Source organism: Spermophilus citellus (genome assembly GCF_964194105.1).
Source record: "Spermophilus citellus genome assembly, chromosome: 9".
NCBI lineage: Eukaryota > Metazoa > Chordata > Mammalia > Rodentia > Sciuridae > Spermophilus > Spermophilus citellus.
Window position 1 is genome coordinate 74,605,098 of NC_138191.1, and position 14,153 is coordinate 74,619,250.

At 37.5% G+C, this 14,153-nt stretch overlaps 1 protein-coding gene across 4 annotated transcripts in view; it reads right to left on the minus strand.

Annotated features, from left to right (window-relative positions):
- Nucleotides 1-14,153, minus strand: part of AK5 (adenylate kinase 5) — a 264,012-nt gene that overhangs the window by 113,555 nt on the left and 136,304 nt on the right. For all 4 annotated transcript variants that reach the window (XM_081307956.1, XM_081307957.1, XM_081307955.1 and 1 more), the window contains exon 7: nt 2,011-2,101. In XM_081307956.1, coding sequence (XP_081164082.1) covers nt 2,011-2,101 — 91 coding nt within the window. The remainder of the gene's footprint in view (nt 1-2,010; nt 2,102-14,153) is intronic.

Here is a 14,153-nt window from a genome sequence, read left to right on the forward strand (position 1 = left end):
CAAAGCTACTTTGGAGAAATGCCACTAGTGAGCCATAAGGTGTTACGAAGTTGTAAAGAGCGGGCAGCAAAATTCAGCTCCTCCACACTACCATATTAGCAAACTAAGGATATGTAGCAACTAGATACTTGTTCTTATTTTAAAAATTATGTTTTAAATAAAATATTAACTTAAAAGGCACAGGAATCGTAGCATTTTTTTTTTCAGAGCAATTAGTAGTCTTATTTACATGATGCAACACAGTTCTCAATATTCCATCTTTCCTGCAACAGGCAGGAAATATCACTGGAAAATTATGCAGGAGAGTTCGTATCAGTTATCTGTGCTCTGCTGATCTGCCCAGAAAGATCTCCACTTCTTTCTTCTCACAATTCTTCCATTCTTGGCAACTACACTTAGGTTGCTTCAAATGGTGGTTTAAAATTTTAAGTGTTTTGCCTTGTATTTCATAGCCCAGAACTTTTTTACCTTTTGAGGCCATAACTCTGGAGAAAGGTCAAGACTGAGACTAAGATTTGAAGGGTGAGATAGCACTGTGTGTGCAGCTGTTGCTGTGGTTAGCGTGATGTCCAAGGGCAGGGCTCAGAGCAGAAGCATCTGAACCAAAATGCTAGACGGAAGGCAGCATTGCAGGTCTCATGTGTCCCCGTTTCCTCCGTGCTTGTGACCACACCAAACTGATGAGACAGAAGCTGGCCAAGATGAATTGGCCAATGATCCCTATGAAGGTGGTAACTCTCCATAAGAGAAAGGTGAAGGCCATGGAATCAAGCATAGAGGAGAGTCCTAGGAGCTTGTGTAGAAACCCATGTACAAAATGACATGGAGGCAAAGCCAGCATCCAGAGAAGAAAGAAAATATCCTGTCTTAGGACCTCATTGAGTACATAAAATACATGGTGGAGAGCCATGGGGAGGGATATGAGGCTTTCAATGTAGAAGAATTGCTATCAGGATACTCAATATAGAAGAACTGCTATCAGGATACCCTGAAACACATTGGGAAGATCAATGTCTATAAATGTTTTTACCCAGCAGAGTGGCAAGCCTTCATCGATTCTTCACAGAAGAATAAGGTAGAGGGTGAGTGGCTGGTTTACTGCTGCCCCAGGCTGAGCCCGTCTATGGGACCAGCAGTGTTGAAGGCAAGGAAGGATGTGTGGCTTCAGAAGAGCTAGCTACATGCCATGGGATCAGAAGGTTTTCTGCACACACACACACACTCACACACATATTAACACTCACCCAGTCTCTTTCCTGGATAAGGAACTGTTTCTCAGAGGCTCAACTTACACTATTCTGGGGGCTCATGGAAAAGCCAGAGCGTGCTGTTTGAAGAGTGGGCATTTCATTTGAATACAGTGTGTACATAATACAAAATTTATTATAAAAATAATATTGTTCTCAGTCTTGACATTTCTTCTGAGTTTTGACCTCAAAAGGTAAAACCCAAAAGTTCTGTGCTATTTTTAAAAAAGAGAGAGAATCATCTACTTAGAACTGGTAGGTGAAGTTATGTGGGCAGTGAGTTGGACCAGAGTCAGAATAGAGAATAGAGAACCGTGAGTGCCACTTGTCTTAGGCAAACTCCCAGGTAGAAGTGCTAAAGAAGGGAAGGGGCAGGGCCCACAGGAGCTGTGGATTGGGATGGAAGTGCTTTACTCAGGCAATATAGAAGAAATCCCTTTAGGCTGGGGGAGTCTTGGAGGAATTATGACTTTTAATTGTTGCACAAAGTATATGGATTAGTTTAGATTTTTTTTCCTATTACGTTGTGACTACCTGCTAATTTAGATGTGCAATGACAGGAAGAAAAACGTTAACAAACTGCAAAGGACAGATTTATAACCCTTCCATTCTATTTTGGTCTACCCCTTTATTTTTAAACCAGAAAGAACGAGGGCTGTCCTTTAAGCTTACAGCAATTTGTTGGGCTTTACCCATTAAGACAAAGTACGACATTTGGCAGGTGATTGTGGTGTATTGTTGCCCAAAGGACGTAGCAACTTACCTGCTGCATTTTCTTTGTTGGGAAATAATTTGCTGTCAACTGCCATACTGATGTCATAGAACACCTCATCCTCGTCTCGGTCAGCATCAAACTGGGGGAAATCAGGACAGACAAATGTGGAATGTGAGTATACATAAATCAGTTCATCCCCAAACATAATGAATGTGCATTGCACAACTATATCTGTGACAAAGAAGGACAAAGAAAATAAGGCACTCAAGTCTTCAATCAGACATTTAGAGAGTTTTTAAGTCCAGATTTCATATCAAATAAAGAAGGGCATTAGGAAGTAAATGTATAGTCACTTAAAGACAAGAAAAGTGCATACCATATTGTCTTCACATACAAAGCAAAGTTTCCCTCCTGAAGGTATTGGAGATCAAACCCAGGGCTTTGCACTTGCTAGCCAAGCATTCTACCACTGAGCTATACTCCCGGCTCTTTTTCAAATTTTATTTCAAGACAATCTTGCTAAGTTGACCAGACTGTCCTCAAACTTCCCAGCCTCCTCTCTTAGACTGCTGAGTAGCTGGGATTACAGATGTGTATCGACTGTGCCCAGCATAACCCCCCTCCAAATCAAATTTAAGATACTGTCCTGAATACAACAAATACTATATTACAGATATGGTCTATGAACACTATAGACTTAGATGTAACAAAAATTAAATATCTACTTTACCATTCAATAACATTTACAAAATTTTGAATATCTTAGAATAATGTGGTTATATACACGAAACTGCTCTTTCCCAAGAGGTTCAAATGTTTAAAATACATCTCTCTTTTTTATTAAAAATCACATTATTGAATTATAATTGATATACAACAAGCTGTGTGTCTCTGTAGTGTACAGATTGTCTAAATTTTGGTATCTGTACATACCTGGGAAATAATCATAAAATCAAAATAGTGAAAATTATCTATCACTCCCCAAAGTTTAGAATTCTTTTTCCTATCTCTCTCAGGCACCATGGATTTGCTTTCTGTTAAATTATTTGCATTTTCTAGAATTTCATATAAAATGAAAAGTATGCAATCTTTTTTGTCTGGATTCTTTTACTCAGCCCAATTATTTTGAGGGTCATCAATGTTATATCTATAGTTAATTCCCTTTCATTACTCAGTAGAATTCCATTGCAGGTATATATTTTGAATCCCATCCCAGTAATTTTTCATCTTAGATGTTTGATTTGAATCTGTGTGTGTATGTGTGTTTCTGGGGATAGAGCTTGCACATGTTAGGTAAGTAAATACTTTTGTGCTATACCCCAGCCCTAAGTCTTTTTATAAAAAAAAATTGTTTTTCATGAATTTAATCGTTTCAACATCTGAAATTAAATTATAATAGCTATTTCAACATTCTTCTTTGCTAATTCTAACATTTACATCAGTTCTGATTGATTTTTACCTCTCATAATGGAGAATTTTGTTTTCTTTGTATGCCTGGTCCTTTTGTTTGTTTTTTTTTTTTTTTTGGATGTCAAGCATTGACATTTGGACCTTGTTGTGTGTTGGATATTTTTGTATTACTATAAATATTCTTAAGCTTTGCTCAGGAATGTAATTTAATTACTTGGAAACAGTTCAATCTTTCAAGTCTTGCTTTTAAGATTTGTTAGGCTGGACCAGAAAACTATTGAATTTAGGGTTACTTGTTTCTTACTGTTAAGGGAAGACTTTTCTTGGTCCTCTCTCCAGAGTCTTGTCAATGAAGAGGTTTTCTACTCTGGCTGGAAGAAAGATGCATAAGTCCAAGCCTGGTGTGAGCACCAGGTAATGTTCCTTCTTACCCTTTCAGGGGGTTCTTTCTTGGTTTCAGATAATTTCCTCATGTGGATGCACTGAATAGGACTCTGCTGAATACTGTAGGAGGGGGGGCCCTCCGCTTATCTCCAGAACTCTCTGTGCTGTGCTCTTATCTCTGATACTTTGGTTCTATGAACTCAAACCACCTTAGTCTCTTGGACTCGCGGCTCCATCTCCTCAACACACATGTCCACCAGACTCCCCAGGGCTCCTTTTTCCCTGGCACTGAAGAATGAAAACTCCCCAGCCAGTCAACTGAAGCAAGCACAGGGCTGGCTGCACCTAATTCCTTTCTCTCAGGATCTCTTCATTGTTTGATGTCCAGTGTCTTGAAAATTATTTTTAAGTAATTTTTCATGTTTATGTATTTATTTGCTTATTTAACTTTTGATCATTTCATGTGGGAGGGAAAATTCAATCTCTTTTTATTCCATTTTGTTAAGAGGTGGAAGACTCAATCCATTAGTTTTTAATCTTTTTTTATTCTGATTTGTTATATATGACAATGGAATGCATTACAATTCATATTACATATAAAGAGCACAATTTTTCATATCTCTTGTTGTATACAAAGTATATTCACACCATTCATGTCTTCATACCTGTACTTTGGATAATCATGTCTATCACATTCCACCATCATTTCTAACCCCATGCCCCCTCCTTTCCCCTCCCACTCCTTTGCCCTATCTAGAGTTTGTCTGTTCCTCCCATGCTCTCCTTCCCTACCCCACTATGAAACAACTTGATGCTGGTTGTTTTAATGAATCATAATAGTAGCCATTATTTATCAGGTGGTTAGTATGTGCCCAATACTGTTAAAACACTTCATGAACTAGATTTATTTTTAAAGTCATGTTTGTTGAAGTATAATTTATATGGTACAATTTACACCATTTAGTTTTATAGATATATGAATTTTGATAACACAAATATAAAAAATGACAACATTTTATGGATACATAGTACTACCATCAAGATATAGAATACGTTACCTTGTTCTCCTTTACTTCTTTTTAAAAAATTTTAATATATTTTCATTTAACCCAATGATTACCAACATAATTTGCAAAGAAAATAATTGTTATTAGATATTTCATGTTCATTTTCTTTGTCCTAGTACTTCTTTGGAATCTAAAGTCTATTAAACATAAAGCACACCTCAATTCAGACTAGACACATTTCAAATACTCAGTGGCCTCATGTAATCAATGGCTGCCATATTGGTTCCTTTCTCCATCTTTCACCTTTTGGTGAGACATATACTGTAGGCTGCATGATAAGTCCCATTGTTATGTGGTTTCTTGTTGAGTTCCATCAGAAAGGGACACCAAAGAGATGAATTTAGAATATACAAGAGTAGAGTGAGGTGTTTTATTCCTCCCTATAAGACTATTAGACTGTGAATTGGTTTCTACATGCTTTTGATGAGAGTAACTTCAGTTAGGTCAACCTTCTCCTACAAGTTTTTCATAGTGGCTCTCTCTTATTTTACTTCCTACCTCTCCAAGTTTACAGAAGGAAAGGTGCTTCACAACATTGGTTAGTTACTCTCAACCTTACCCTTACCTAAATTTGGTCTTTTGATGGTATCCTATAATTCTTGAATATTCTGCTCATGGTTTCTTACTATTTTCACTGTGAGGTCAACTTTATTTTCAAGATTGTATATTTTGTCTTCATTGTCTGAGGTCCTAACTTCCAAGTGATCTAGTCTGTTGGTGATGGTATCTATTGAGTTTTTTAATTGGCTTATTGTTTCTTTTGAGGATTTCTATTTTTTTTCAGTATCTCTTTCTTAAAGTAATCTCTTACAACTTGCATTTGCTCCTTTATCTCTTTGTTGGAATGATCTATTTTTGCATGTATCTGCTCACTTAGGTCATTCTTTAATTCATCTTAGTTATGTATATTCTGAACTCCTCTGCTTCGCTATCTATGGATTCTATTGTTGTAGTATCTTGGTTTGTTTGGGGCACTTTCCTCCTTTGTTTTTTCATGCCTAAGAGTCTTCCTCTCCTGTAGGGTAGATCCGAGGTATGACAGTTCTGCCCTATTGTCTTATAGTGTCCCCACAGCTTACCAATACCTCACTTTTCAGGGTGAGATCAACATTATGGCACTCAGTGCACCCAACGTGCAGCCATATATCAGTTAGCTTCTGTTTTTACATTTACAGTTTTGTCACTATAATCAAAAAGAGTGAGCTTGGTTATCTTCTATCTTATAGTCAATAGATTTGCATAATGGTTTACAGTTTCTAATGGTAGAAGGGGGCTTGGGGGTTTCCTGAGATGTTTATGAGGTAGGTTTTAGAATATGGAGGTATTAGATTATACGACTAGTGAGAGGGTAATCATAAGAAGTTGGCTGTTAGTAGGAGAGACAAGAGATAGGCAACCCCATACAAGACTCCCTGTTACCTCAGGAACAGGATAACTGTTAGCACTCCGAGTAGAGATCCTTTGGTGCACCCAGGCCCACACGGACCTTGATGATATCTTACCAGGTCCATATTGTTGTCCCTTGATATAAGCAGTGATATCCCAGTTTTGTGGGGTGGCAGCCTCAAGCCTATATGTATCCTGATATTGGGCTGTGGAGCCACGCTTTGGTGAATAAGGAACCCAAGCACAGGGTGGCTCACCACGTATCTCTGGGCCCAGGACAGGCCTATCCTCCTGATCTCCTAGCTTTTAATATTAAATATTATCTTGAAGATAGTTCAGATTCAAGTGGTTTATTCCTTTATATTTTTTCTATTGAAGTGTTTTGTTTTTTCTTGTGAGAGAAATTTGGGAAATCTAAGTTGGACATTTACTTCCTCACCTTTCCTTACAGTTAAAACACAGTCATGAGGGAAAGATGATACTTAGGAAAAAAGCAAAGTTCACTAACTCAGATTTTACAGACCTCCAGGCATGTTCCAATTCTGTCAATGGGTTTAAAGAAGTTTCAAAAAGATTATTTTTTCCCCCACTTTTTTATGTTTATTATTATTGTTTAAAACATATTTGATGTGCAATAAAATTTCAGAAAAGCATACAATTTGTATTGTTTAATAAATTATCACAAAGTAAACATTTCATCAAGAAAGTAAAAAAAACAGGATCTTAGCAGAAACACCAGAAGTCCCTCATGACCTGCTCCAATGCTGCTGCCACTCTTTTTCCTCCCTGAGCTAATGCCTGTGCTGTTTTCTCAACCCCATAGCTTAGGATTTTAAAAATATTTTTATTTTCTTATTTTTATTGGTGCATTATAAGTGTACATATTTATGGGATTTGTTGTTATATATTTATACATGCACACAATATAACAATATAATTTGGCCAATATCATTCCCTAATATTTCTCCTTTCCCTCTCCTCTTCTTTTCTCCTGGTCCCTTTCCTCACTTTACCCATCTAGATTTCAATTTCATGAGATTCCCCCCAACTTTATTCTCCTTTTTCCTCTCTAGATTCCTCATATGAGAGAAAAAATAGACTCTTGATTTTCTGAGTTTGGCTTATTTCACTTAGCATAGTGTTTTTCAAGTTCCATCCATTTTCCTATAAATTACATAATTTCATTCTTCATTATGGCTGAATGAAACTCCATTGTGTGTGTATATATATATTACATTTTCTTTATCCGTTCATCCATTGACGGACACCTAAACTGGTTCCATAATTTGGTGATTATGAATTGTGGTGCTATAAGCATGGTATGCATGTATTGTTATCATATGATGACTTTAATTCTTCAGGATAAATACAGAAGAGTAGTGTGGGTCGTATGGTGGTTCCATGCTTAGTCTTTTGAAGAACCTCCATTCTGATTTCCACAGTGGTTGCACTAATTTACAATTCCACTAAAAATGTAAAAGTGTTCCTTTTTTCTTCACATCCTCTCCAGCACTTATTATTGTTTGTATTCTTGATGACCACCATTCTGCCATTCTGATTGGTGTGAGATGAAATCTTAGTGTTTTTTTTTCTTTTGGGGTACCCAAGATTGAACTCAAGGGCACTTGACCACTGAGCCACATTCCCGAGCCCTATTTTGTATTTTATTTAGAGGCAGGGTCTTACTGAGTTGCTTAGCGCCTCACTTTTGCTGGGCTGGCTTTGCAAGCTACAGGGATTATAGGTGTGTGCCACCGCATGCAGCTTCAGCGTAGTTTTGATTTGCATTTCCCTAATTGCTAAAGATGTTGAAGACTTTTTTTTATTTGTTGGCTGTTTGTATTTGGATCTTCTAAGCATAAGACCATGTCATCTGCAAACAGTGATAACTTAACTTCTTCCTTTCCAATTATCTTAAAATATTTTTTTTTAGCTATAGATGGACACAATATCTTTACTTTTATTTATTTATTTTTATGTGGTGCTGAGGATCAAACCCAGTACCTCATGCAATCAAGGCAAGCACTCTACCACTGAGCTACAACCCCAGCCCTTCCTTTTCAATTTTTATCTCTTTTCTTTCCTTATTTCTCTGGCTAGAATTTCTAGTACTATATTGAATAGGAGTGGTAAGAGTGGACATCATGAACAAGGATATTTTGAGTCCTAAAGTTCTTGATTGCCCAGTCCAAGAGGCAAATGTGCAACACAATTCATGAAATCATTTAACAAATAATTTTTGAGTAGCTACTGTGTGCTAGGATAGACTCTTCAACTGATCACCTTGGACAGATGAACATGGAGCTATGAAGAGTGCAGACGACATTCACATAGTCAGCCCATCTCTGGGATTATGCAGATGTCATTGAAGCCAATGCACTCCCACATTAGAACCAGGGAATTACAACAGGTTTCCTCATTTTCTACAAAATCCCACTCTACAACTCCAGACTGCCATGGAACTCTACCTTCCTTTAGTAAATATCATGCCATGGGGACCCTGAGAGACATTCTGATTGAATGTTATCATAAAATTGTCATGTAATTTGCAAAGATTTTTTCAAAATGAATCAAACATTTAAATCATCAAACATTTTATGTATTATTTGTTTTGCATGAACTATATCCACATGTTCTTAACTAGGAGTGATCCCCAATCCCTTAAGAATTGTGGCAATGTCAGGAGACATTTTTGGTTGTTAACACTTGCAGGAATGGAGAGACTACTTGCCAGGGATGCTGCTAAATATAGGAAAGCCTAGCTCTGACGAAGAATTGGACCATTTAAAATGTCACTAGGGCCTAAACTGTGAAGTCCTAATACACACCAAGGCATTCTTGACCAATGTTCCAGAACAGAAGTCACAGAGACAAACCCACATAAATACAGTTAACTCATACTAGACAAAGACGCCATAAACATGCATTGGAGAAAAGATAGCCTCTTCTACAAATGGTGCAGGGAAAACTGGAAATCTATATGTAACAAAATGAAATTAACCCCTATCTCTCACCCTGTGCCAAATTCAAATCAAAGTGGATCAAGGACCTAGGCAGTAGACCAGAGACCCTGTGCCTAATAGAAAAAAATATAGGCCTAAATCTCCATCATGTCAGCTTAGGAACTGACTTCCTCAAAGGGAAGGGAAAAGCACAAGAAGTAAAATCAAGAATCAATAAATGGGGGCTGGGGATGTGGCTCAAGCGGTACGCACTCGCCTGGCATGCTTGCAGCCTGGGTTAGATCCTTAGCACCACATACAAACAAAGATGTTGTGTCCGCCGAAAACTAAAAAATAAATATTAAAAAATTCTCTCTCTCTTTCTCTCTCTCTCTCTCTTAAAAAAAAGAATCAATAAATGGGATGGCTTTAGGATTTTAAACAGTATGTTGAAACACAAGTAGTAATTTTTTTTTAAGAAAAACGTTTTTGAGGGGCTGGGGCTATGACTTAGTAGCACAGTGCTTGCCTAGCATGTGTGAGGCATGAGGTTTGATCCTTAGCACTGCATACAAAAATAAGCATATAAAATAAAGGCATGCTGTCCATCTACAAGTACAAAAAAAAGTTTTTGAATTAAAAGAATCTAGGATGCTAACTTTAAAATATAAAAGATAGAAGAAGTGTTAATGCTGAAGGAGCAGTATAGGTAAAGATCAATGAGAGTTCCTAGGAAGGAAAATTCATTTATATATCATGGGTCAGAAAAAGTTTTAGGGGGAGATAATTATGTGGCAATAGAGCAGATGAGGTCTGAAGTTGCTCCTAGTTCCGCCATTCTGTGATTTAGATGGGAATTTTAGGTTTTAGATGATTGTTATTTAATGCCTAGCAATCTTAGGTAAAGACTTTTCTTATTTTAAGGGAAAAATTCATGGTCAGTAGGTCAGTAGGTCAGTAGGATCTGTTTTATGTCATTTAATGCAGGTAGGCTGAAGAGGTCAATTGGAAATTTTAAAATGAAATGCTTACCAAATTCCCTAGTTTACTCAAAACACATGTTTTAATTTGAATAACAAATGATGTAACAGCTTTCAAAAGCATACACAATAGATCTAGATTAGGAAAGGAAATTATAGCATAGTAGAGGGAGTAAAATTATTCACTACCCAAGGAGCAAGCAGCAATGATGATTTGCATTTTTAGTGGCAGAAATGAGTTTTTGTTTTCTTGCCTCTGATTTTCAGAACCCAATAGGCTGCCCAAATTACCTCCACATTGACAGGGCTTTCCATACTCTTACCTCTGATAGCCAGCAACGATAGGTCCATAAAATATCCTAATGGACTCCAATAGGATGGTACAAATTCAGTTTTTGCTTCATGATTGCATCTTTGATTAAACTTAGGTCTGTCTCATTTTTTATCTTCTTCATCAGTTGAAGAGGAAATAAATGGCTCTATTTTTAGTATTATTTCAGTTTTATATTTCCCATAAACATCATTCTCTAAGCATCAAATGAGCTTCTTAAAATTTTTACTTCTCCCTTGATTCATACAGGGGATTTCAATTAAGTATACTCTCCACCAGTGGTTTCTGTCATTTGCTGCTGGAGATCCCTCAATATGCCAAAAAACCAAACCAGACCCAAACTAAACAACCACAACAACAAAAATCCCACAAAAAACAAACAAAAAAACCCTAGCCCTTCACATATTCTCTTTTTTAATGTTTGGAGATGTGCCTCTAAAAGACTGATTGTTGGTGTTCTCTTTGAAGTATTCTTATTTTTCTTCAACCCCAAATTGGAGCTGGCACTAAAATAATAATACATTAAAAACTCATGGTGCCTGGAGTGAAATATGTCATTATCAGTGATGGGATAATGACCATTGGTATTACTTAGCAGAAGCATATTTCTAAAGCTTCATAACTAATCATAAAACTTGAAAGATAAATACCTGCATGGTGTGGTGGGTGGGGTGGGTAGGAACGGTCTCTGAGAAAGCCAAAGCAACCCTATGTTTTGACAAGCCCTATGTTTTCCTGTGTGTGACCCTGTGGAACCAAGTTCTGTAGCACTTATTCTTTTTTTTTTTTTTTTAACAGAATGAAATAACCTTAAGTATATGTATGAAGACACAAATTGGTGTGAATATACTTTGTATACAACCAGAGATATGAAAAAGTGTGCTCTATATGTATAATATGAATTGTAATGCATTCTTCTGTCATATATAACAAATTAGAATAAAAAATAAAATTTAAAAAATAGTAAGGTTTTAACAAAAAAATAGACATGGTTGTATGCAAAGAGATGGATATGGAACACTTGAAAGCTGTGGATAGCTGAGTGAAAGATTTATTTTCTTAGCCTTCTGCACAGAATTTTTATTTCACTGAATATTCAGAATATAAACAGCATCTAGAAAATTCGTTGAGAACAGTCAACACAATAAAAAGATTCCAGAGAAAATTGCTATGATCTTTATGAAATTTAAAAAAAGATTCTCTCTGAACTTGAAGCTTTAAAAATGTAGTAACTTCGAGCTAGTTTTACTATAGAAACCTAGAAAAGAGGGCTAATTCAAGATGATTTTGATTACTCTTACAAGATTTATCTCAGAGAACATTTTCCAGAATCTTGTCAGCACTCAGCACTAACAAAGCTCTAAATAAAGTACCAGATAACACTGATGTTCATTGAGCAACCACTATGTGCCACATGCTGCATTAGAAGTTTGCATTCTACATTTTAATTACTCAGTCACTATAATAACATTATAAAAGATGTATCACTCTCATTTTACAGATTCAAAACTAAGCCTCTGGGTTGGGAATAGAGCTCAATGGTAGAGTGCTTGCCTAGCATGAGGAGGCCCTGTATTCAATCCCCAGCACCTCGGAACAATAAGTTACTCTGTACGCGGTTACGTAGTGGCAGAGTCAGGATCTAAATCCACATCTGTTCACATCAAGTGTGAGCCCTACCAGCTGCCAAGGCTGTCAGGATCAGCTCTCAGCTTCATGGGGGCAGCCTTAGATCTTAGCTGGGGACTTGCAAGACAAAGAGGTCTCTTAGAAGTACTGTAAAATGGAACCCCAAGAACCCTTAGAAGCCAAGCCAGGTCCAGGTGCAAAATACACATTCTTTATCTTATTCCCTGTTTGGGGAACATAGTAGAATATTTTATTTCTCTGTATGACACTGTGCCCTGCTGGATGGCTGTGGCTGTTGGCAGAACTTCCCTCAAGGCTGGCCAGGAGCAGCAGGAGAAGCAAGGGCAGGCTAAATTGACCGTAAGAGGCAGATGACTTCCCAGCTCCTAAAAGAGTTCTCTTTGTCTATTGTTGACTCTAGTTGTACTCCACAGCAGTCTTCTAAAACTTCTCTCTGCAAACAATCCTGACTTTTAATTTATTGAGAGGACTGAGATCATCTCATGTGGTCTGTTTTTCTCTTCTCATCATTATCAAATCCCCATCAGGAATCAGAGGAAGAGCAGGTACACCTCCCTCCTAAGGGTCTCCCCAACATGGGAGAACAGATTTCCAATGGGGGCCCTTCCCTGGTCTGGCACTTCCTGGAGAAGCACCCCTGGTTCTGTCTCCGGGTTCCATCCACCAGTGTCCATGGACATAGGCTCAGCTGAACCACCCCTTCCCACAGCTCAATCATGGCTTCTGCTCTCCATGGCTCCTCGGATTAGAGGAAATACTAAAGACTCCATTTCCAGAGCTCGTTGTTCTGGTTGTCTCGTTAGGGAATGGTGGGTCCGAAGCCAGATCATCCACAAGAGACAAGTTGGGTCTTAGGTCATGTGGGAGGGTGCTATTGAGAGAGAAGGACTAAAGTACAAAAAAGTCAAATCAGTGGTGGGTAGCTCAGTCTGGAATGGTTCTTTAGCTGAAAGGTGGGCAGCTGCAGAGGCTGATTATTTTGCTGACTCAGCTGTAGCCCCAAAGCAAACATCCTTAATCTGACCAGTTCCCAGATCATGAATCAACATCAAGTCCCTGAGATGCTACTCCATGATCTGTGGGTGCTATGAAAGCCACTTTTAAAACTAAGTTGTTGCAAAAAGCACATAAAAGATACATATATTCTAAAGAATGTAACTAAAATAAACCCCTGTTTAGTAAATGCTAACAGAATTTAAGATATTAAAATGATGCTGATAATACATTGCTTCTTACTCAAAAGTTAACAAAGAAAAAGATTTGTTGCCCAGAAAGTAGGTTGATACAATAGATCTTGTCAAATAAATAAAGTTTTAGAACATGTCTTAGAATCAACATAGATTTTATCCAATCTCTTACACCAGCTACATTATGCAATTCAATTCAATAAGGATTTATTGAACCAGTACTTCATGCCAGGCATAGTACTGGGCACTAGAGATACACGGAAGGAAGATTAAATCACACTAGCTTTTCTAAACTTGTTAATTCACCAATGAAGACCAAAGTAATTAAAAAAGTCTTGGTAAATAAAAGGTTAAAAGGAGTAAACTGAGGAAAAATATATGCTGGTTATACAACAATTACATCTTGCATTTCCTAATTTTCTCTACTGCACCTACCTGAATTCTGAGCCCAGCAGCAGTTAGACAACAAACACTTGACAAACTGGATTAACTAGAAAATTAAATTAATTAAAAAGCCCTCTTCCCTTCCCCTTTTCTCTTCTTCTCTCCTCCCAGGATTCCAGCAATTTGAAGCTTTGCAAAACTACAAAGTAGTGGGGTAAGGATTTAAACCTTTGCCAAGAAAGCTTCTCAACTAAAGAAGCCAGATTTCAGCCTCATGTGACATTTGGTACCTTTCCTAATTACAGGCTCTGTTCTCTCTAAAGCCCAAGTGTCTCCCTGCTACAGAGTTCTAAGTGGCACCCTGAAAGCCTGACAAACCCACTGTGCTGCCAAGGCACCAGACGTGTGACTAGGGGCTAATTTAGGTCCTAAATGATCACAGTCATTCTGTTTTCTTTTGTTCTTTTCTA